This window comes from Hyla sarda, chromosome 4 (assembly GCF_029499605.1).
Source record: "Hyla sarda isolate aHylSar1 chromosome 4, aHylSar1.hap1, whole genome shotgun sequence".
NCBI lineage: Eukaryota > Metazoa > Chordata > Amphibia > Anura > Hylidae > Hyla > Hyla sarda.
In genome coordinates, this window is record NC_079192.1 from 102,277,286 (window position 1) to 102,301,337 (window position 24,052).

The 24,052-nt window shown below is 42.1% G+C and overlaps 1 protein-coding gene across 12 annotated transcripts in view; it reads right to left on the reverse strand.

Moving 5' to 3' along the window:
* The window catches only part of MEF2A (myocyte enhancer factor 2A), a 164,089-nt gene that overhangs the window by 8,976 nt on the left and 131,061 nt on the right, over positions 1 to 24,052 (reverse strand). For 9 of the 12 annotated variants that reach the window (XM_056571830.1, XM_056571825.1, XM_056571828.1 and 6 more), the window contains 5 exons: positions 22,054 to 22,113; positions 6,223 to 6,407; positions 4,173 to 4,196; positions 2,605 to 2,731; positions 105 to 231 (listed from right to left, as the gene is read on the reverse strand). In XM_056571830.1, the coding sequence (XP_056427805.1) occupies positions 105 to 231; positions 2,605 to 2,731; positions 4,173 to 4,196; positions 6,223 to 6,407; positions 22,054 to 22,113 (523 nt within the window). The remainder of the gene's footprint in view (positions 1 to 104; positions 232 to 2,604; positions 2,732 to 4,172; positions 4,197 to 6,222; positions 6,408 to 22,053; positions 22,114 to 24,052) is intronic. The other 3 variants (XM_056571835.1, XM_056571834.1, XM_056571831.1) reach the window with 1 other exon arrangement.

Sequence of the window (24,052 nt, forward strand, 5' to 3'; positions counted from 1 at the left end):
AAACTAAATGTGTGTCTGTTGGCAGCCTAACCAGCTGAAGTGATAAGCCGGGTAATAAATAACTGTATTGCCATAAATATTTCCAGTATTGCACTAGCACTCACACAAGAGAGCTGAGGGCTGTTTGTCCTAAGTGGTGCTGCTGCCAGGCAGACACCTGTCCAATAGGCAGCATTCCTGGGGAGTTAAACCCTTGAAGAACAGACAGGTCTGCACTGGTGAGAGAATAATCTGTACAAGAAAAACAAAAAACACAGTTAGAGTTTAACACTTCAGACAAATCAGTTCAACATTATACTAGTTTACATAAGCAGATAGAACCAGAATATGCAGATGTAACATTGTTCATACTAGTTTTAGTGAGATCTGTTCTGGAGCTTTAGGCCATGTTCACATCTTTTTCTAAAATATCATCATAAAACATTTGTAACTTTTTGTTTTCCACTTTATGCTGCCATTGACAAATAAGCAGGGCTTAGTGGTAAGTGGTAGAAAGGTGGCATGGCTTCCTGTGCACAGCAGATTTACTACAATGTATGCCAGAGAGCTATCGTAAATTGCAGCTGAAGATAGCATACATTTCCAAAGAGTGCAGCACAGGGCAGCCATTGCAGTGCCTGATTTACTAAGAGGTGTGCTTCTGTTAATAAACCAAGTGAACCAGAAGCCATTGGGATTTACTTGAAAAAAAAAATGACATATCATCCCCTGGAAAACCTCATGATTTAAGAGAAGACTAAAATAGAAAACATAAAGGGGAATCATTTTCTAAGATCAGCGTATCACGGGCTTGGTCTTAAATGGGCACGGTCATGAACTTTTTTTTTTTATATATGTTGTAGTACTTTAATTACTTTATTATTTTTTTTATTAACACACTTTATTTTTATTTTTAAATCCGGCCACTAGGGGTCTCCCTCCTAGTGGCCGGCTGCAGCCTGCCGTGACGTCACCCCTGAATTCGGACCGATGCCGATAACAACAACAGTTATTGTTTTCACCTGTACAGTATGCCTCCAGTTGTTTCACCACTACAACTCCCAGCATGCCCTGACAGCCAATAGATGTCAGGGCAAGCTGGGAGTTGTAGTGGTGAAACAGCTGGAGGCACCCTGTACAGTGGTCCCTCAACATACGATGGTAATCCGTTCCAAATGGACCATCGTTTGTTGAAACCTTCGTATGTTGATGGATCCGTGCAATGTAAAGTATAGGACAGGGGTCTACAACCTGCGGACCTCCAGATGTTGCAAAACTACAACACCCAGCATGCCAGGACAGCCAATGGCTGTCCGGGCATGCTGGGAGTTGTAGTTTTGCAACATCTGGAGGTCCGCAGGTTGAAGACCACTGGTATTGGAGGTTATACTCATGTGTCCCCACCGCTCTGGACTGTCACCGCTGCCCTGGATGTCGCCCTCCATCGCTGTCGCCGCGTCCCCGGGGTGTCCCCGCCGCTCCGGCAAGGCCTCTGCTTCCCCGGCATCCTCGCTCTCCGTCGCCACCATCATCATGTCGCTACGCACGCCGCTCCTATTGAATGACGGGACAGCGTGCGCAGCGACGTGATGACAACGATGGAGAGCGCCGACGATGCAGGGGATCCCGAAGGGGACGGTCCAGAGCCTCGAGGACAGGTAAGTGATCGTCAGCGGACCACACGGGGCACCATAAACGGCTATCCGGTGGCAGCTGAAGCAGTCTGTGCTGCCGGATAGCCGTTTATGCGATGGCCCCGACATACAAAAGCATCGTATGTTGATGCTGCCTTCAACATGAGATGGCCTCTGAGAGGCCATCGTATGTTGAAATGATCGTATGTCAGGGCCATCGTAGGTCGGGGGTCACTGTATAGTGAACTAAGGGCGGAAGTGTCGGCCCCAGGAGGCATCAGTGACGTTGTGCCTGCTGGGCATTTCTACCATAGTAAAGAAAAAATAAAATTAAAGACAGGGAGGGGGTTAGGGATAGATGGGCAATAGGCAGGAACAGGAAAAAAAAAAAAAAAGATGGTGGGAGCTACTCTTTAAGCAAAATCCTGTGAACATAGGATTCGGCCAATTCATTAACAGTTGCACAACTCTTAAAGGAGTACTCCGGTGCGCACTTTTTTCCTTTTATCCCGTCCGTGCTGCAAAATAAAAGAAAACACACTTTCTCTTACCTGCCAACAAGCCCCCGGAGCTCCGGTACACTCCGGCACAGGTGTTCGGTCCCCGGTGTGTTTTCTTTTATTTTGCAGCCTGGGTGGGGTAAATGGAAAAAAGTGCGCGCCGGAGTACTCCTTTAATGAATCAGGTTCTGCAGTGGCTGCCCCGTGCACCACACTTTATAGTTTACCTTTACGTTTTTTTTTTTTTACTGCCACAGCTGGAGTAAAAGGACAAAAAGTCAAATTTTTGTGAAGATAGATGGCTTGCATAAAATGTCTGATTTTTGTCTGCCAATCTGCTGGCAAAACTGGGTAGCAGAACTAAAAATAATATATTACTGAAATGTTCTTTTGGATACTTCATTGGGGTCTGGGCGAACCTTTACACTGTGGTGCAGAGGGTGAAATGTACAGTCATGGGAATACAAAGAAACAGAGGCATTAAGACTTACCTGTATTGTAGGTAGTTGGCATGGCAGAGTACACCAGGCCTTGTGTGGCCAAACTAGGAGTAGTCACAGAGACAATTGGAGTAGCAAGTGACTGTGTAGACTGGGAGCTACTTATCCTGTGAGTATTCTGTGAATAAAAATAAATAAATCATTAGAAAATGCACTAAAAAGAAAAAACAAAAAGAAAGAGTGGAAGCATATGCAAAATACAATCCCAGAAACAATTAACTCTTATTAGTACATTATTTGGTGCTGTATACAACGTAACAAATACACAAATGCATGGTAATTGGTACTTTGTGTAACATTATTGCATGCTACCACCAGCAGAGGGCAGTGCTGTAATGCTAACTGAAGAACATAGAAATGAACACTAAAAAAAATGTATACAATTATAGTGAATGAGGGAGCAGGCAGAGATCCAAACAACGGACATACAGGCAATTGATTTGCTGCAAATCTCATAGAATTCTAAATAAGCGTGCAGGAATTACACCTCACATGTGATAGGCACAGATGTACATGCACCTTAGCAGGCTGTGACATGTGGGTGAATAAATGTAATGGGCAGCCCTTACTAGGCCACACCGGCTCTATAACATGTAGCTCAGTAAGGCTGTGGTCTTTATTTAGGTCATCAGCAGTGCAACGTTTCGGCTATAGTGTAGCCTTTGTCAAGAAAAGGCAAAGGCTACACTATAGCCGAAACGTTGCACTGCTGATGACCTAAATAAAGGCCACAGCCTTTTTGAAATTGGGAGTCTGCATACTTTTTGCTGTGACCTATACCATTTGGATGTTCTGTATCTGGACTGGTTATCCGGATGGTCACGGCCATAAGAGCAGGGACTAGTGCTGTCTTCCCTTCTTGACATGTAGCTCAATAAGCTGCAGATACTTCATGTTTTGTCTATTTCTAATTGAGCCAATGTAATGCATTAAATCGGATAATGAGAAAATGTCCATGCATCCCAGTAATGTGCAGAAAGTGGGTTACGGTTGGCAGGTACTCCTTTCAATAAAATATTAATCAAAACTGAGAAGCTTGGCATTGGCATTCGGGGTGGGTCTCATTCACTGAGGCAGTAAATCAGTATGTAGATAGGCGTGAGGAAGACTGAGATGAGCACTTCTCTGGGGCTCGCTGCTGTCTGTATACTAGCAGACTTGTGCTTTAGTTCTCATGAGGAAGATGAGATCATTCACAGCTCTGTCAAGAAATGACCTCACCAAGGATGATGTAACCTCACTGAAAGGAGGAAGACAAAACAGCACTCCTACCAGGCTGAAGGAAGCAGACAGTAACCTGAAGAATGGTGATACCGTGATGGTGATGACGCTGTATTGTGTGGTGCACAGTCATGTGATCGGTGCACAAAACACAATGTGAAACTCACATCCAATGTTCCCTTTGAACATGAATAAAAAGCATTCCATTCTTCTGCAGGAAATAATGCATCCTTAGAACTCTAATTGTGACGCCCCCCCCCCCCCCAAACTTTAGTAATGTTAAAGGGAACATGACTGACACAGCATATACATCTCCACCAGACACGCACTTAACTTACCAAGTCTAATTCATCTTCTTCTGTCTGTATGTAAATGAGGAAAAGTATAATTATAGAGGATACTGTGTGTGAATGTTGTATTGTACAGTGAGCTGACAGAACAGATCATTTTCCACCAATACCTATATATCACGGCAGGGGACTATGGTTTAGATTTTATTTTTGCAGCACAAAGAAAAAAAAAAAAAAGGTTGTCCTTGAAAAACCCCTGAAATAGTTTCCTGAAGCAGAGCACCCCTTTATAGGTAGGTCCCCCCGGATGAATGTCTAGCCATCCAGTTCACAACATGACATTACTCAATGGACAAAAAACAGCTAACACAGGGTTTCCCAACCAGGGTGCCTCCAGATGTTGCAAAACTATAACTCCAGCCTCTGGCTGTCCGGGCATGCTGGGAGTTATAGTTCTGCAACACCTGGAGGCACCCTGGTTGGGAAACACTGAGCTAACATACCAACCAATAGTGGCCTTCTTTATAATCAAGCAAAGAGATCTCCAACTTGAGACCCTTCAGCTGTTCCAAAGCTACAACTCCCAGCATGCTCTGACAGCTGAAGGCTTCCACAGTAATTTAGTTATCATTCCCTCCACCAAAGAGCCATAGCTTTTTATTTTTCCATCAACATAGTTATATGAGGACTAGTTTTTTGAGAGATGAGTTGTATGGGGGGTGGGGTGTTTTACTTTACTGCACAGAATACACAACATGTTACCTTATTTTATTTACTTTTACAGTACCACTCAGCACCCTTCAACCACCTTGAAAGGGGGGTCCTATTAGGTGACTGAGGACACTACCCTATCTAACGGATTAGATGCAGTGGTTGCTATTGACTGCAGCATATTAGGGGTTAAACTGTATACATCTCAGTTATTTCTGATCTTAGCTGTTACGTAAGCTGTAGTAGACTACTGACACCCACCATGTATGGATCAGTTTCATTCAAATATACCAAATGTGGCAGAAAGGTAAAAACGGTCATGAAGGACCAAAGTATTAATCCATGGATAAGCCACCAATACCAGGCAGCGGGGGCCCGAATCTCTGCACCACGATGCAACAGCAAACCATATGTCCCCTTTAGGCCCCGTTCACACTACGGAATTCTCGCGGATGAATTACGCTCGCGGAGCTTCCTTCTGGCGGCCGCCGCTTCGGCGCTAGGACCGTGGGGCACTGAGCCGTCACCATTGACGGCTATGCAGTGCTCGCGGAATCCGCGTAAAGAATGAACATGTTCTTTCTTTGCGCGGAACCCTTTCAGCGGCGGAAATGTCCGCCGCTGAAATTCCGCAGTGTGAACGGGTCTCGCGGAAATCCGTTCACACTAATGTTAAAGTTCACACCGCGGAATTCCGCGAGAAATTCCGCGGGAATTCCATAGTGTGAACGGGGCCTTAGGGTATGTTCACACTGAGGAACTTCCGCAAGGAATTTCCTTGCTAGAGTTCATCGGTCAATCCACACTATTAATTATTATCAAAGGGGTTATACAGGAAATATATATATATATATGTCAACTGGCTCCAGAAAGTTAAACAGATTTGTAAATTACTTCTATAAAAAAAAATCTTAATCCTTTCAGTACTTATGAGCTGCTGAAGTTGAGTTGTTCTTTTCTGTCTAAGTGCTCTCTGATGACACCTGTCTCGGGAACTGTCCAGAGTAGAAGCAAATCCCCATAGCAAACCTCCTCTACTCTGTGCAGTTCCCGAGGCAAGCAGAGATGTCAGCAGAGAGCACTGTTGCCAGAGAGAAAAGAACAACTCAACTTCAGCAGCTGATGATTATTGGAAGGATTAAGATTTTCTAATAGAAGTAATTTACAAATCTATTTGGAGCCAGTTGATATAAAAAAATACCCCTGGAATACCCCTTTAAGCTTATTTTGCATGGAATTCTAGAAGTCAAAAACCTTGTTTAATTTCTGAAATTTTTAATGTTTAATTTTTTTCTTCTAGATCCTGATAGCAGGGATTAGTTTGGAAGTGAAATTATTAAAACTGTGACAAAGCTGATTTTACTAAACATACAGGCAGAAAACTCACCAGAGGGGGCATCATTCCTTTGCTGGAAGGAGGTATGACTACACGTAAGTCAGGCTTTCTGCTGTTCATTCCCAAATTGCCCCCTGGAGGAGGTGGAGACTTTGTGGGCATTACTTTTCCCAGTCCATTGCCACCAGATGGTCCTAGAAGGCTTGGAGAAGCTCTAGGGTTGACAAACCCATTACCTAAAAAAAGAGACAAAAGATTATAGAAGTGTTAAATAGCATGAACAGATTTTAAGGATTTGGTTGCCTGTTAATGGACTGGAATGATAAAGCCAGCAAAGATACAAACAGTTCTTAAACTCAAGAACTCAAATCACATCCATCAATGCTCCTCAAGTTCACATGTATTTGGAGTAACTACTTAGTGTTGAAGGAAAATTCTGTTTTAATTTTTGTATTAACTCTTCCATATAAGCTATTCATAAAGAGCTTGAAACTCACACACACAAATCCCACCTATTACAATAGAAGGGAAAAACAGCAATAAAAGACCCCAATTGATCAAAACTCAAGTCAAGTCTCTTGTAATGACAGTGCCTATTTAAATGTAAAGAGTGCTATAAAGTACATATGAAGGGCCATATTTCCTGTTTACTACTACAATGGTAGGTTAAAAATTAATTCACAGCTAAAAAGGCTATAAGCCAGCATGATGCATATAAAATGCAATTTTGGTACTGGCACCATATAGACGTCTTATGTGTGTGAAAGGGTGAGACGAACCAGACCACTCAAATAGTAGGCATTTGAGGAGTAGTTCACCAGTATTTTGCAACTGTGCTACTTTCCCCAAGCAGCAATGAGGCTTGTCTAGTTTTTAACCTACTCTTATACCAGTAAGTACACCCCTTTTTCTGTGATTTAAAGGGGTACTCCAGTGAAAAACTTTTTTTTTTTTTTTATCAACTGGTGTCAGAAAATTAAACAGATTTGTAAATTACTTCTATTGAAAAATCTTAATCCTTCCAGTACTTATCTGCTGAATACTACATAGGAAATTCTTTTCTTTTTGGAACACAGTGCTCTCTGCTGACTTCTCTATCCATTTTAGGAACTAACCAGAGCAGCATATGTTTGCTATGGGGATTTTCTCCTGCTCCGGACAGTTCTTAAAATGGACAGAGATGTCAGCAGAGAGCTCTCTGTTCCAAAAAGAAAATAATTTCTTCTGTAGTATTCAGCAGCTAATAAGTAGTGGAAGGATTACATTTTTTTCAAATAGAAGTAATTTACAAAACTGTTTAACTTTCTGGCACCAGTTGATTAAAAAAAAAAAAAAGTTTTCCATCAGAGTACCCTTTGAACCCCTTAACGACGCAGGACGTAAATGTATGTCCTGGTGAGCTGGTACATAACGCATCAGGACGTACATTTACGTCCTATGCATAACCGCGAGCATCGGAGCGATGCTTGCGTCCTACGCGGCAGGTCCCGGTGCCGTGATCAATACAGATCACGGCATCTGCAGCATCGCGGTACTTTAAATGGATGATCGGATCGCCCGCAGCGCTGCCGCGGCGATCCGATCATCCAGCATAGCAGCCAGAGGTCCCCTCACCTTGCTCCGGCTATCTCCCGGGGTCTTCTGCTCTAGCCTGCGATCGAGCAGGCCAGAGCAGAAGATGACCGATAATGGTGATCAGTGCTGTGTCCTATACATAGCACTGAACAGTATTAGCAATCGAATGATTGCTATAAATAGTCCCCTATGGGGACAATTAAAGTGTAAAAATAAAAGTAAAAAAATAAAAGTAAAAAAAATGTGAAAAAACCCCTCCCCCAATAAAAACGTAAATTGGCCCATTTTCCCTATTTCACCTCCAAAAGTGTCAGAAAAATATTTTATATACATATTTGGTATCGCGTAAATATCTGAACTATTCAAATAAAATGTTAATTACGGTATACCGTACGGTGAACGGCGTGAACGTAAAATAAAAAAAAAGGAATAGTTGCTGTTTTTTATAACATTTTATTCCAAAAAAATTTATAAAAAGAAAGTATTAAAAGTTTTATAAAAGCAAATATTGTATCAATAAAAAGTACCAATCACGGCTGAAAAAAATGAGCCCTCATACCGCCGCTTATACGGAAAAATGAAAAAGTTATAGGTCTTCAAAATAGGGGGGTTTTAAACGTACTAATTTGGTTAAACAGTTTGCGATTTTTTTTAAGCGCAATAGTAATAGAAAAGTTATCATGGGTATCATTTTAATCGTATTGACCCAACGAATAAAGAACACGTCATTTTTTACCGTAAATTGTACGTTGTAAAAACGAAACCTTCCAAAATTTGCTAAATTGCGGTTTTCTTTTTAATTTCCCCACACAAATAGTATTTTTTTGGGTTGCGCCATACATTTTATGATAAAGTGAGTGATGGCATTACAACGGACAACTGGTCACGCAAAAAAAACAAGCCCTCATACTAGTCTGTGGATGAAAATATAAGAGAGTTATGATTTTTTGAAGGCGAGGAGGAAAAAAGGAAAACGTAAAAATAAAATTGTAAAAGTACACATGGGCTCAGACTAACTAAGAAGGTTGGGTTTTCCTTTCACATTCCGTCAGATTTACTAACAGTCTGCTTGTTGTTTAGTGTGTGTGTTTGGTATGCTTTTTATTTTTTTAAGCTTTACAATGCAACTTTATGACAATTTGCACTAAAAGAAAAATCCAACAAAAAGTGTGGGTTTTCAGTTTAGTAAATTTGGGTTATGGTCTCCAAAACAAACAGGCAACGGTGCTTTCCCAACCCCCACCTTCCTTTGCAGTGATATCTTCTTTATTATTTATATAGCAGAAATGTGATGGTTAAGAACACACTTTTGCTTTCCCCTTCACTCCTTGCATTAGGCACATACTTTCATTATCCTTGACACTTCTGTCACAAAGCAGCTCCGTCCCTGCAGCCCGGCTCCAAAATTAATCAGGCACCAACCGGGGCAGCCAGTCACTTCTGCCGGTAATGATGTCTGATTCAATCCCATTCTGCTGTCATAACAGAAGGCAATTATCCAGCAAAACTGCCAGTCCTGTGTGGATAGCACTGGCCTGGGGGACAACGCTGCTGAATGGAGGCTGGCATCGCACCTCATGAGGGCCTAGCAGCATGTATTGTAGCACACAACCTAATGATATTACTCTAGAGCAGTGATCTCCAACCTGCAGACCTCCAGATCTTGCAAAACTACAACTCCCAGCATGCCCGGACAGCCAACGGCTGTCCGGGCATGCTGGGAGTTGTAGTTTTGCAACATCTGGAGGTCTGCAGTTTGAAGACCACTGCTCTAGAGGAACCTTCTCCTGGACCAGTACTGTCTGCAGTGTCCTAATCCTGCAGTAAACATCTGCCTATAAATATTGGGGTCCACATTAAATGTAATAATATAGTTCAGCACATACATATAAGCCGAAGTAAAAAGAAAAGCATTTCTCCAGTTCCATTTTTGATGAAAAAATTAAAAATTTACTCACCATAAGCATCATTCTCACGTGTCATTATAATGTTAGTCTACTTTTTATTGTTATATATTTATTTACTTTAGGTAATTACAGAAGTAATGATATTCCCCCAGTGTTTGATTGGATTTCCTTCAGGTTCTCCAACTTCTTCCCACACACCAAAAACATTGACAAGTTAACTGTCTTTTTGGACCTAGCATTAGTGTGTCCAACAAGGACAGGGGCACTGTACAAGGTCATGTAATGGAGCCCTGGGCAGGACTGTTTTATTATTCCCGCTCCCACCGGATTTCTGCCGCTCCTGCAACATGTGTGTCTAATCCCGCCCACTCCGCCTAACATTTTGTCACAGCTTTTAGAGATCATACCCCCTGTGCCATTTCATTACTCCCTTGTGCCATTTTATTACCCCCCCCCCCCCCCCCCGTGCCACTTTATCACCCCCTTGTACCATCTCATCAGACATGATTAGGTTTCGGAGGTTTGTGAGACCGCGCAGGATTTTGTGGGACGTGCTGTATGTTCTGTGATCGCCCGCTCCAGACTGCGACAATCACATTACCGCCTGCAGGAAAAGAAATCCCGATGCAGGGCTCTACCATGAAATATGTCGGTGCTATAAATAAAAATACTAATACAATGTGGGTAAATACTGTGTGCAGATCCTTTATCCAAAATACATCCATGTTTAGAGCGCTGGATTGCGTTTTCTTAGGCTGCGTTCACATCACGATTTCTCCATCCGACTTGAGTAAACGATTTTATAACTTAAAAGGGTACCCCCACCCTAGACATCTTATCCCCTATCCAAAGGATAGGGGATAAGATGTCTTATCCAGGGGGTCCCACCGCTGGGGACCAATGCATTATTGCATGCGGCACCTACCTGTTTTTTCACCGGAACCGCTGGAGCCCCCTCCCATAGGCTTGCATTAAGGGGACGGGCGTGACTTCACACGGGGGCAGAGTCCTGACGTCACGGACTTCCGTTCCCGTAGTCGCGACTCAGACCCTCCAGCGGTTCCGATGAAAAAACAGGTGGGTGCCGCATGCAATAATGCGGGGGTCCCCAGCGGCGGGACACCCGCAATCAGACATCTTATCCCCTATCCTTTGGATAGGGGATAAGATGTCTAGGGTGGGAGTACCCCTTTAAAATCGTATGAAATTATATATAAAGTCGGATACATTGACCTCCATAAAAAAATCGGATCCATTACACACATCCGATTTGATCCGCATCCGATTTCACACGATTTTTGTTCAGGTCTGAAACCGTGGTCAAACCCGATTTCAGACCCGAACAAAAATCATGTGAAATCGGATGCGGATTTTTTAATGAAGTTTTAAGTTATAAAATCGTGTACTCCAGTCGGATGGAGAAATCGTGATGTGAACGCAGCCTTATTACTCGCTCCTTGGTATGTAGGTTTACCGAAACCCTCCTATTGCAAAGAGATTCATATCCTTTCTGCATCTAACACAATTCCTTCAATGCTAGCGACGGTCAGATCTAGTCTAGCCACGATCTATATTGGTACTATCCCTGTGATAATATAGCTTTACAAAGCATCCCCCTGATTTCTGAGGTACTCTGGAGATTTCCCACAATGAGTCACCTATTCACTCAATTTCCAGAGCGGTAATTTGTACCATGAATGAAATGCACAGCATTAGACCCACTGAGAGCACAAGAACAAATAACGGGATTAAACCTGGTATCCTACCCACAGGTAGAAAATACTTAGGAAGCTTTACATTCACAAGATAAAAAAAAGGAAATATTTGCAACAAGAATATCGCAGAAAATAAGATTAGTTCGCTTTTGTTTTTAGAGAGAGAGAGAGAGAGAGAGAGAGAGAGAAAAAAGTGAATCAATACGGGTCATATTTCCTTCTCTAAATTAGATGTACAGGAAGACTGCCAATAATAATGCTTATATTACTGCGGGGGATAAGGCAATGCTCACACCATTAAATATTTATCATGGTCATCTTCCAAAAAGAAAGAACTGGTACGAGGGCAGTATATGTAGAATATTACTACCTGTAGGGAATAAAAGAATACAGGGATGATATCAGACTTCGTAACGGTAGAATATGTTGAAAATAGTATAGTGGTCAAGTATGTTGAAAATACAAGACAAGATTGGTGCCAGAAAGTTAAACAGATTTGTAAATTACTTCTATAAAAAAATCTTAATTCTTCCAGTACTTTTTAGGCGCTGTATACTACAGAGGAGATGCTTCTCTTTTTAGATTTCTCTGATGTCATGACCACAGTGCTCTCTGCTGTCCATTTTAGGAACTGTCCAGAGCAGGAGAAAATCCCCATAGCAAACATATGCTGCTCTGGACAGTTCCTAAAATGGACAGCAGAGGTCAGCAGAGAGCACTGTGGTCATGACATCAGAGAAATCTAAAAAATAAAGCATTCCCTCTGTAGTATTTAGCCCCTATACTTTTTATAGAAGTAATTTCCTAATCTGCTTAACTTTCTGGCACCAGTTGATTTGGAAAAAAAAAAAAAGTTTATCACGGGAGTACCCCTTTAACTACTAGAGCAGTTACCTCCAAACCTAGGACCTCCAACTGTTGCAAAACTACAGCTTCCAGCATGCCCGGACAGCCTTTGGCTGTCCGGGCATGCTGGGAGCTGTATTTTTGTAACAGCTGGAGGTCCACAGTTTGAAGACCACTTTAGTAGAGCATAGCCGTGTAAGGTATACACGGCATCTGTGAACCCACAATACGTCAAGCTAGTATCTGCCAGACAGTAAATAGGGGCACATCTGGGTTTTTATTCAGACTGTCCTGACATCACAGACTGTCCTTCCGGTAAGTTACACTCTGCAGAGCTGACAGACTGGCCAGCGTATGCACTAAAGCTCTTCTAGCTTTTATACAAGCAATAGAATAGGTGCTATAGATCTGCTTTGCGGTTCCTAAATGGAGGCCATGGGATTTCCTTGCCACTGCTTTAGTTCTTACCATCACAATCTCGGTTACAGTAAAGATTTTAGGTCTAAGGTTTTCAGCCAATGCAATGTTCTACTTTCACATAATCACTTATAGACTAGTGATTAGTTTATTGTTCAGCTACAAACTAAGGTCAGCCTAAAAAAAGAACACAAAGCATATCTTATAGGAGGTTTTCCGTACAAAACCTACTACTGGGCGAAAGAGAGGGAAGACATAAATTTGCTACCAACTTAAAGGGATACTCCAGTGGAAAACTTTTTTTTTTTTTTTTTTTTAAATCAACTGGTGCCAGAAAGTTAAAGAGATTTGTAAATTACTTCTACTAAAAAATACTAATCCTTCCAGTACTTATTAGCTGCTGAATACTCCAGAGGAAATGATTTTCTTTTTGGAACACCAAGCCCTCTGCTGACACCTCTATCTATTTTAAGAACTGTCCAGAGTAGGAGAAAATCCCCATAGAAAACATATGCTGCTCTGGACAGTTCATAAAATGGACAGAGATGTCAACAGAGAGCACTGTGCTCATGATGTTAGCAGAGAGCTCTGTGGTCATTATGACAGCAGACAGCTCTGTGTTCCAAGAAGAGAATAATTTTCTCTGTAGTATTCAGCAGCTAAAAAAAAAAAATCTTAATCCTTCCAGTATGTATTAGCTGCTGAATACTACAGAGAAAATGATTTTCTTCTTGGAACACAGAGCTTTCTGCTGTCATCATGACCACAGTGCTCTCTGTTGACATCTTTGTCCATTTTAGGAACTGTCCAGAGCAGCATATGTTTTCTATGGAGATTTTCTCCTACTCTGGACAGTTCTTAAAATGGACAGAGGTGTCAGCAGAGAGCACTGTGGTCATGATGTCAGCAGAGAGCTCGGTGTTCCAAAAAGAAAATAATTTACTCTGTAGTGTTCAGCAGCTAATAAGTACTGGAAGGATTAAGATTTTTTTTAATAGCAGAAGTACGGTAATTTACAAATCTGTTTAACTTTCTGGCACCAGTTGGAAAAAAAAAAAAAAGGTTTCCACCGGAGTACCCCTTTAACTCAAATTGTTGAGTTCCCTAAAATTTTATTGGGCAGACTCTCTTCCTTTATTTATTAGTCCCTTAGATCTGGTCAAAAATAACAAGTTCTATCTGATTATATTAATGTATAAATAAGCAGAATAAAAAGAAAAAAAAAAAAAAACAGGAGCTGCCGGACAGTAAAATCTATAAAATATATCCTACCCCCAACCTTCAGCTACCCCACTATTTATAGTACTGGTCTTATGTGAAAGGGGTCAATCCACACTCCTTAATCCATTTCTGAACCAATACTCTGAACGCACTATAATTCCACTCCTGCCATTAGGAGTCCTTGCAGATTGGTTGCAAATAAAATTCCGAAGAAAAAATAAATAAAAATTACACACATATATACATACAGTGGGGCAAAAAGTATTTATTTAGTCAGCCACCAATTGTGCAAGTTCTCCCATTTAAAAAAAAAAAAAAAAAAGAGGCCTGTAATTTTCATCATAGGTATACCTCAACTATGAGAGACAGAATGGGGAGAAAGTAGACAGGAAATCCCATTGTAGGATTTTTATTGAATTGGTAAATTCCTAAATAAGTATTTGGTCACCTGCAAACAAGATTTCTGGCTCTCACAGACCTGTAACTTCTTCTTTAAGAGTCTCCTCTGTCCTCCACTCGTTACCTGTATTAATGGCACCTGTTTGAACTTGTTATCAGTACAAAATATACCTGTCCACAACCTCAAACAGTCAAATTATACTATGGCCAAGACTAAAGAGCTGTCGAAGGACACCAGAAACAAAATTATAGACCTGCACCAGGCTGGGAAGACTGAATCTGCAATAGGCAAACAGCTTGGTGTGAAGAAATCAACTGTGGGAGCAATTATTAGAAAATGGAAGACCTACAAGACCACTGATAATCTCCCTCGATCTGGGGTTCCACGCAAGATCTCACCCTGTGGTGTCAAAATGATCACAAGAACGATGAGCAAAAATCTCAGATCCACACGGGGGGACCTAGTCAATGACCTGCAGAGAGCTGGGACCAAAGTAACAAAGACTACCATCAGTAACACACTACGCTGCCAGGGACTAAAATCATACAGTGCCAGACGTGTCCCCCTGCTTAAGCCAGTACATGTCCGGGCCTGTCTGAAGTATGCAAGAGAGGGTATATAACAAAGTATTGAGATGAACTTTTGTTATTGACAAATACTTATTTTCCACCATATTTTGCAAATAAATTCTAAAAAAATAAATAAATAAATAAATAAATAAATAAAAAAAAAAACAGAATATGATTTTAATGTATCTTTTTTTTCTCATTATGTATTTTTTCTCATTCTCACAGCTGAAGTGTACCTATGATGAAAATTACAGGCCTCATCTTTTCAACTGGGAGAACTTTCACAATTGATGGCTGACCAAATACTTTTTTGCCCCAGTGTGTGTGTGTGTGTGTGTATATGTGTATGTGTGTGTATATATATATATATATATATATATATATATATATATATATATATACATATACATATATATACACACACACACACACACAGACACACACATACACATACAGGGGTATGGAAATTTTATAAAAAAACTACTTGTCCACGGGACTAAAATCTACTTGTCCCTCATGACGATCCACTTGTCCGGGCCAATTTTCGCTTTTACACACTCATTTTTTTCCTCCTCGCCCTATAATAACCATAACTACCTACTATAATGATACCTTTTAATTTTTCAATAACATATTCTCTGAACCAAAAAATATATATATATATTTGGGGAAGTGAAATTGAAATAGTAAAAGATAATTTAGCAGATTTGGTGGTTTTCTTTTCTGCGCCATTTACCTTGTTGTTGAGATAACATGTTAGTTTTATACTTTAGGCGCCTGGTTACAGCAATACCAGATTTGTATCGTTTAAGTCATGTTTTACTAATTCTGAACGTTTTCTAATTTTTTTAATTGCCATTTTTTAACCCCTGTAGCTTTATTTTTTTTCCGCAAACCAGGCTGTATGAGGGCTCATTTTCTGCGCCATAATCTGTTTTTTGTATGGGTACCATTTTGGCATTGATCTGACTTTTTAAACGCTTTTTAACTTTTTTTTTATGGGATATTATAAAAATTGCAAATCTGTGGTTTGGTATTTTTTTACATTTACCGTACGGGATACATAATGTTATATTTTAATAGGTTGTACAATTACGCACGAAGCGATACCAAATATGTTTATTTTTATTATGTTTGCATGTTTTTATATAGGAAAAGGGGGTGATTTGAACTTTTAACATGGAAGGGGTTAATGCAGCAGTCTTCAAACTGTGGCCCTCCAGATGTTGCAAAACTACAACTCCAAGCATGCCCGGACAGCCAACGGCTGTCCTGGCATGCTGGGAATTGTAGTTTTGTAACATCTGGAGGAGCACAGTTTGAAGACCACTGGGTTAATGTGTCTTTCAAACTTTTATTAAAACCTTTTTAATTTTTTTTACACTATTACACTTATAGGAGGAATCATTAGATTCCTCAGACAGATGAATAGAATTCTATTGAACTCTAATACTCTGTGTGCTCTGTGATCCATTGATAGAGCCTGGTCCAGCCAGGCTCTATCAATGACAGAGCCGGGACAAGAGGAAGCAGAGGTTAAGTCCTCCGGCTACCTCTATAGTGGATCGCCCCCCCGCTATCGCGCTGCGGGGGGGGAGGGGGGGTGATCCACCCCACTAGCCCACCGGGGAGCATTCACATCTCCCTTTAGATCTAAAGGGTTAATAGCCAGCCGCGGCGATCGCCGCATGCTGGCTATTAGCGGCGGCCCCCGGCTACTGAGAACAGCCGGGGGCTGCAGAGTATGGAGCTGGCAGGAATCCCGAGCCCGCTCCATACATACTACAGAGCGCCGCATGCATCTCTCCGTGCAGACGTGCCTCCTCCCCTCAACTCTCCGAAGCTTCAGCTGGGGGGAGTGAAGGCAGAGGACGCAGGTCTGCACGGGGAGCAAGAAGCCACGCCCCCCTCATCTCCCCCCGCACGTCTGCAGAGCAGGGGAGAGAAGACAAATACACAGCTTCTCATCTCCCCTGCTCTGCTTCCGAGGATACAGTTTTTTATTGTCGGAGGCGGCAGAGTATGGAGCGGGCAGGAGTCGGCAGCCCGCTCCATACAGACTGCAGATCGCCACCGCACTTGTCAGGTCCGGCCCTGCTTGCCCGGCGCCCAAAACTGCTAGTCCCGGGCGTCGGGCGATAGGAATTCCACATCCCTGTATGTATGTGTATATATATATATATATATATATGTGTGTGTGTGTGTGTGTGTGTGTGTGTGTGTGTGTGTATATAATTTTATTTATTTTCTTAAGTAATTCTCAGGGAATGGATTTTAAAGAGAAATTTACTGCTCAAAAAAATAAAGGGAGCACTTAAACAACACAATGTAACTCCAAGTCAATCACACTTCTGTGAAATCACACTGTCCACTGAGGAAGTAACACTGATTGACAATTTTACATGCTGTTGTGCAAATGGACACTCCCAATAAAGGAGAGGTTTTGCAGGTGGTGACCACAGACCACTTCTCAGTTCCTATGCTTCCTGGCTGATGTCTTAGTCACTTTTGAATGCTGGCAGAGCTTTCACTCTAGTGGTAGCATGAGACGGAGTCTACAACCCACACAAGTGGCTCAGGTAGTGCAGCTCATCCAGGATGGCACTTCAATGCGACATGTGGCAAGAAGGTTTGCTGTGTCTGTCAGCGTAGTGTCCAGAGCATGGAGGCACTACCAGGAGACAGGCCAGTACACCAGGAGACATAGAGGAGGCCGTAGGAGGGCAACAACCCAGCAGCAGGACTGCTACCTCCGCCTTTGTGCAAGGAGGAGCAGGAGGAGCATTGCCAGAGCCCTGCAAAATGACCTCAGCAGACCACAAATGTGCATGTGTCCACTCAGTCAGAAACAGACTCCATGAGGGTGGTATGAGGGCCCGACATCCACAGGTGGGGGTTGTGCTTACAGCCGAACACCGTGCAGGACGTTTGGCATTTGCCAGAGAAAACCAAGATTGACAAATTCGCCACTGGCGCCCTGTGCTCTTCACAGATGAAAGCAGGTTCACACTTAGCACATGTGACAGACGTGACAGAGTCTGGAGACGCCGTGGAGAATGTTCCGCGGTGGGTGGCATTTCTTTTGGGGGGCCGCACAGCCCTGCATGTGCTTGCCAGAGGTAGCCTGATTGCCATTAGGTACCGAAATTCTCAGACCCCTTGTGAGACCATATGCTGGCCCTGGGTTCCTCCTAATGCAAGATAATGCTAGACCTCATGTGGCTGGAGTGTGTCAGCAGTTCCTGCAAGAGGAAGGCATTGATGCTATGGACTGGCCCGCCCATTCCCCAGACCTGAATCTGATTGAGCACATCTGGGACATCTTGTGTCGCTCCATCCACCAAGGCCACTTTGCACCACAGACTGTCCAGGAATTGGCGAATGCTTTAGTCCAAGTCTGGGAGGACATCCCTCAAGAGACCACCTCATCAGGAGCATGCCCAGGCTTTGTTAGGAGCTCATATGAGCACGTGGAGGCCACACACTCTACTGAGCCTCATTTTGACTTGTTTTAAGGACATTACTTCAAAGTTGGATCAGCCTGCAGTGTGGTTTTCCACTTTGATTTTGAGTGTGACTCCATATCCAGAGCTCCATGGGTTGATAAATTTGATTTCCATTGATATTTTGTGTGATTTTGTTGTCAGCACATTCAATTATGTAAAGACAAAAGTATTCTCTAGTAGTATCAAGGATGGGTTATCTTAGTGTTCCCTTTATTTTTCTGAGCAGTGTAGTTAACACTATAAGCTGGCTATACACATTACATTCTTTTTGTCTGAACCCACCATTTTAAGCATAATGGGAGGACCATCCAATGTGTATGGGGGAGCTCCTGCCTCTCCTCAGACAGAAGATTTCAAGGAAAAAGTGGATCAATTACATATTAACAAGCTTTATCCATTTATTCTTTAAGGATTTAGCAGTCAGCAGATAGGTCTGACAGAAGCTTACAATCCCCTCAACCCATCCACCCGCCTCTTTCAATTTAGGACACATGCATCATTGGCTGAGCTAAGCATACATGTGTATGGGCGTTGGGAAATATCAGTCAACAGCTATCATGTATAGAAGGTCAGCCATAGGCCTAGAATGCCCACCCCCTGCATCATAGCCACATTCCTCATAACAGTGCCTTCCTATCAGAATTAGCAGGAAAGCTGGCTAAACTAATTTGGCAAGGTGGAACATGGTCTTACGATCCACAATGATGACTTTCAATTGAACAGGAACATCAGAAATGCAGGAACATTTTCAACCCAATAATCATGATGGGTTGTAAGACAGATGCCTGATTTTCTGATACATTCAGGTTCCATATTATATATTTACAAATACATATATGAGATATAAATATGAGTTTAGCTACAAAAAGCCCAGGAACTTTGAAATGATAATGGCAAAGAGTGCACCACAAACAATGTTTGACAACCCGAGTAAGTAGGTTCACTGCATGCATAGCTGTCACTGCTCTGTACTGTTTACTGGAAGTGGTGTAGACCTCTGCTTCATTATGTAAACAATTGTCCATGCATGCCTCTGGAGTATGCAAACTTGGCCTACCAAGCTTTTCATCCCCAGAACAGTTAATGACAAACACACCAGCAGAACGCATGTCACAGGAAACAGGACAAGGCAGAGGTGACAATTGTCACCACACAATGAATGGAAATATGAACGCACTGTAACTATTGTTAAAGGCATACAAGGAACCAGAAGGAAAAATACTTCAGCACCTTGATGATCCCATTTGTGCATGGAATATAGGATATGATATTTAAAAAATATAAGACAATAGCAAAGATATAGATGGCTACTTTTACACAAAACTTTTAGAGGACCTGTGCCCTCTCCCAAAAGGTCTGTTTTAGTAAATACTTTTATTTCCCATAAAATATACATTTTGAGCATGTTTTCTTATAGTTCTATGGTGGGCCATTTATTATGCCTAGAAATGTATGACTAAATAGTCAACTAGGTGTTAACAGCTGGAGCATGTCCCTACACTGATTAAGACTAGTACAAGACAGTGTAGAGAAACACCCAGTTGGATATTTAATCACACATTTCTAGTTAGAAACAGTACAACACAGAGCTGTAACAACCCATGAAATACAAATTCTTTAACAAAACAGACAAGTCAGCAGAGGTAACAGGTCCTCACTATCCCGATCAGGATGTAGGGTGTATGGGTACGCCCTTGCATCCCGGTAGTTAGGCTAAGTTTCCACTTTTTTGGGGGGCTTTTTGTCCATAAAAACGCCAAAATGGCTGCATGTTAGCAAGGATTCAATGGGGAAACGCAGAACGCCAAACCCCATTTGCGTTTTTGGGTTTGGCTTTTTTTCCCCTGACCCCAGCGTTTTCTGCGATCTGACAGTATTTTCAAATCGCAGCATTGCCGAGACTCTGGCGTTTTTAAGCAAAAATGCCATAGTTTCATAATCCTTGGAGAGAAGGAGTGATGCATAGCATCTCTACTTCCCTCGGCAGCCATACAGCATTTTCCAGGACAGCATGCTGCATTGGAAAATGTCCCTGCACAGGTCGGGACTTCAGCTGTGCTCGTGGCTACAGAGCCGGAAGAACAGCTGATGATTAGCAGTAGATATACGTTGTATATCTACTGCCCAGCAAGAACTTACAGTGAGTCTGCAATGTGTATACAGAGCACTAAGCACCAGCCTTGCAAGGAAAGAGTTAACTTACACTGCTGAACAGTGTAGGTTAACCATTGGGCGGTAAACACTTTATACAGCTATCTATAGATAGCTGTATACAGTGTATACAGAAGAGGTCCACTTACCTCCCTCGCTCCTTACCACCAAGTCTGTGTAGCTCCGCCCCCTAGTGATGACGTCATTAGGGGTGGAGCTACAGATGGGAGCCAGGCTGGTAAGGGTGTGAGGCTCTGTTCACATTGTACGTTTTGTATAATATGAACAGAGCCTTCTGCCAGTTGGTTGTCTGGGCATGCTGGGAGTTGTAGTTGTGCAACAATTAGAGTCTCTCTGTTTGGGAAGACATTACACTATGGCCGCCCTCCCCAGTGCCAAAAATGTCCTAACCCACTATTTGTCTTCTCGTTTCCGATTCGTGTATGCAGAGGATTACAGCGGACTCGGTGGACTACTGTGGATGAACTGGATTTTTTTCCTTTAATAAAATGGTTAATGAGGGCTGTGGGGGGAGATTTTTTTTTAAATAAAATAATTTTCCAATGTGTTTTTTTTTTATTGAATTTTCAGGCTTAGTAGTGGAAGCAGTCTTATTGCAGGAATCTATTACTAAGCCTGGGCTTAGCATTAGCACCAAAAACTGCTAGTGCTAACCCCCCAATTATTACCCCGGTACCCACTGCCACAGGGGTACCCGGAAGAGCCGGTACCAAGAGGCCCGGAGTGTAAATATGGTGCTCCTGGGCCTAGGCGGTAACAGGCTGGCCATATTTAGGCTGGGGAGGGCCAGTAACAATGGTCCTCGCCCACCCTGGTAACGTCAGGCTGTTGCTGCTTGGTTGGTATCTGGCAGAGAATAAAAATACGGGGAACCCTAAGCATTTTTTCCCCCCCATAAATAAATAAAAAAAATGCATAGGATTCCCCAAATGAATTAATAAATAATACCAAAGTCTAAAATTGTGCATTTCTGGTCACTTTATATACCATAAAAACATTTTTTTTAATAAAAAATGCGCTATCAAAAAGTCCCTTAAAAAAATGGTACCGATTAAAACTATAGACCACGGCGCAAAAAATAAACTCTCATATACCCCCGTATGCGGGGAAAAAAAAGTTATAGGGGTCAGAAAATGACAATTTTAAACATTCTAATGAGTAAAATAAAATAAAACCTACATAAATTGGGCAGCTTTGTAATTGTATGGCCCTACAGAATAAAGATAAGGTGTGATTTTTACTGAATAGTGAAACTACGTAGAAACGGAAGCCCCCAAAAGTTACAAAATGGCATTTTTTTCACCCCACAAATAATTTTTTTTTGCTTCACTGCAGATTCTGTTATAAAATAAGTGATGTCATTACAAATTACAATTGGTGACATAAAAAAGAAGCCCTTATATGGGTCTGTTGGTGAAAATTTAAAGGGTTATGATTTTTAGAAGAGGAGGAGGAGAAAACAAAAGTGCAACAATGAAAATTGGCCTTAAGGGGTTGATTTCATGGTCCACATCAATTTTGTTTTTACATATTACATTTTTTTGTTTTACTCACCTACTGGACTGCCACCAGCACCATTTGGCACAGAGATGTCAGATGCACACAGCATTACACCTGCCAAAATGGAAGGAAATAAAGGGTTCATACAGAAAGCAATGAAGAAGTTGCTGACTAGGACTATGAGTTCGTCCCAAACAATGTAACATTGGATGTAAGTATGCCATATGCTTCACTGTAAACTCTACCATTATACACTCATTAGTGGAAACTGCACAGGTTTATTTCTATTGCTCCAAATCAGCTAAAATATTTTTAAATGCATGGTATATCCCCATTAAAATAAACTGAGATTAGGAACAACAGAGATGAAGCATGCCTAAGTGCCAATAACATTTTATCTATCTATCTATCTATGTATATATATGTATATATATACACACACAGAAAAAACAGCAGAGTCTAGTATATATACTGTAACACTTTTGGAAACCTAGTACCTGCCATTGGCATTGTTTGTTGCACCCTGCTCCCACCTTCAGTCTGGTCCTGTGCATTCTTCAGTCTGGTCCTGTGCATTCATCCAGAAGAAGGATGCACATCAGTGTTTATCTTGCGTTCTATTTTCTTTGGCTGTTGTGAGTGTTTTAGGCCCTGCTTTTTAATATTGATTTTTTAACACTGTGTTGTGATTATTGTATAAGGTTGAATACTGATATATGATTGGATTCGGCACTACTGTATTGTATTGCACATTGCAAGATAACATGACTGCAATATACATACATATATATTTGAGAATGTGTGAGAATGAACTGGCACTACTTGTACTGTGTCTTTAAAGCAGCAATGTGAACAAGGAGTCTTAATGAACCTGCAGCTGAGGAGCTGTGTATTGCACAAATGGAGGTGCTGACCCAGCAAAGTCCAACTATGATGCAAAATAATCCAGAAAAAAAGAGAAAAGGTCGCACTCACCATACTTCTCAAAAGTGCTTTATGTGGGGTGCGTACATGTGGGTACAAGAGGGGAGCGACATGTGTTTCACACTAGTTGCGCATCGTCTGGCTCCATCCACCTTCTGCCATTCCTCTCTTAAAATACCCTACCTTTTGCTCGACTGTATCCATTAGAATGACAGAACCCCACGTTTCGCCGCAACTTCCCCGGTCACATAATACGACCCATGTGACTGCTGACATGGCAACTCCTCCATTGGAAGGGCCGTGCCGGCGTCACTGAAGTGCTGAACACAGGACCGGTTTACGTGGCAGCTGAGGACGCTGTCACCTTGGAGACCAGATGTTATGCTGAGAACAGCACCAATTTAACCATCAGCTTCTATATAACGATGAGGAGAGGGAAATGACAAATATATAATGGTTTCTCCAATCGTGCGAATTAAGGAGAGATAATATACAGTGATGAGTTAAAAACAAATAACACAGTACGAAAAGATGTGCTGTACAGGATCTTATAAATACAAGAATACAGTTACAAATCATTGGCATAAAGTGCCTAAGGTCTTCATCTGACGGCGGTGTTAGAACTCAGGAGAACCCCAGGACCGGCAGTGGGAGAGAAGCGGGTGGCGGCGGCGGTCTCTGGCACCGCAAAAGCCGCTGCAGTTCATTGATTTAAAGCGACTGCTTTAAATCAATGATATGCAGCGGCTTCGGCAGGGGGGATAAATAGCCGATAACTTATATCGAATATCGGTGTAAGTTATCGGCTATCGGCGATAACAGATTATCGGCCATCGGCGATAACAGATAACCTCCACAGATTATCGGTTTCGGCCCTAAAAAAAATTGATATCTGTCGATCCCTAGAGGCGTCACTATTAGAATCATTGTCGCAGAGCGACACAATGACAGAGCCTGGAGGTGGCATCAGTATGAGGAGACCATATAGTTCCTGAATGACACAGCCTGGAGGTGGCGGCAGCATGAGACCATACAGTGCCTGAATGACACAGCGTGAAGGTGGTAGCAGCATGAGAAGACCATATAGTGGCTGAATGACACAGCGTGGAGGTGGTTGAAGCATGAGAAG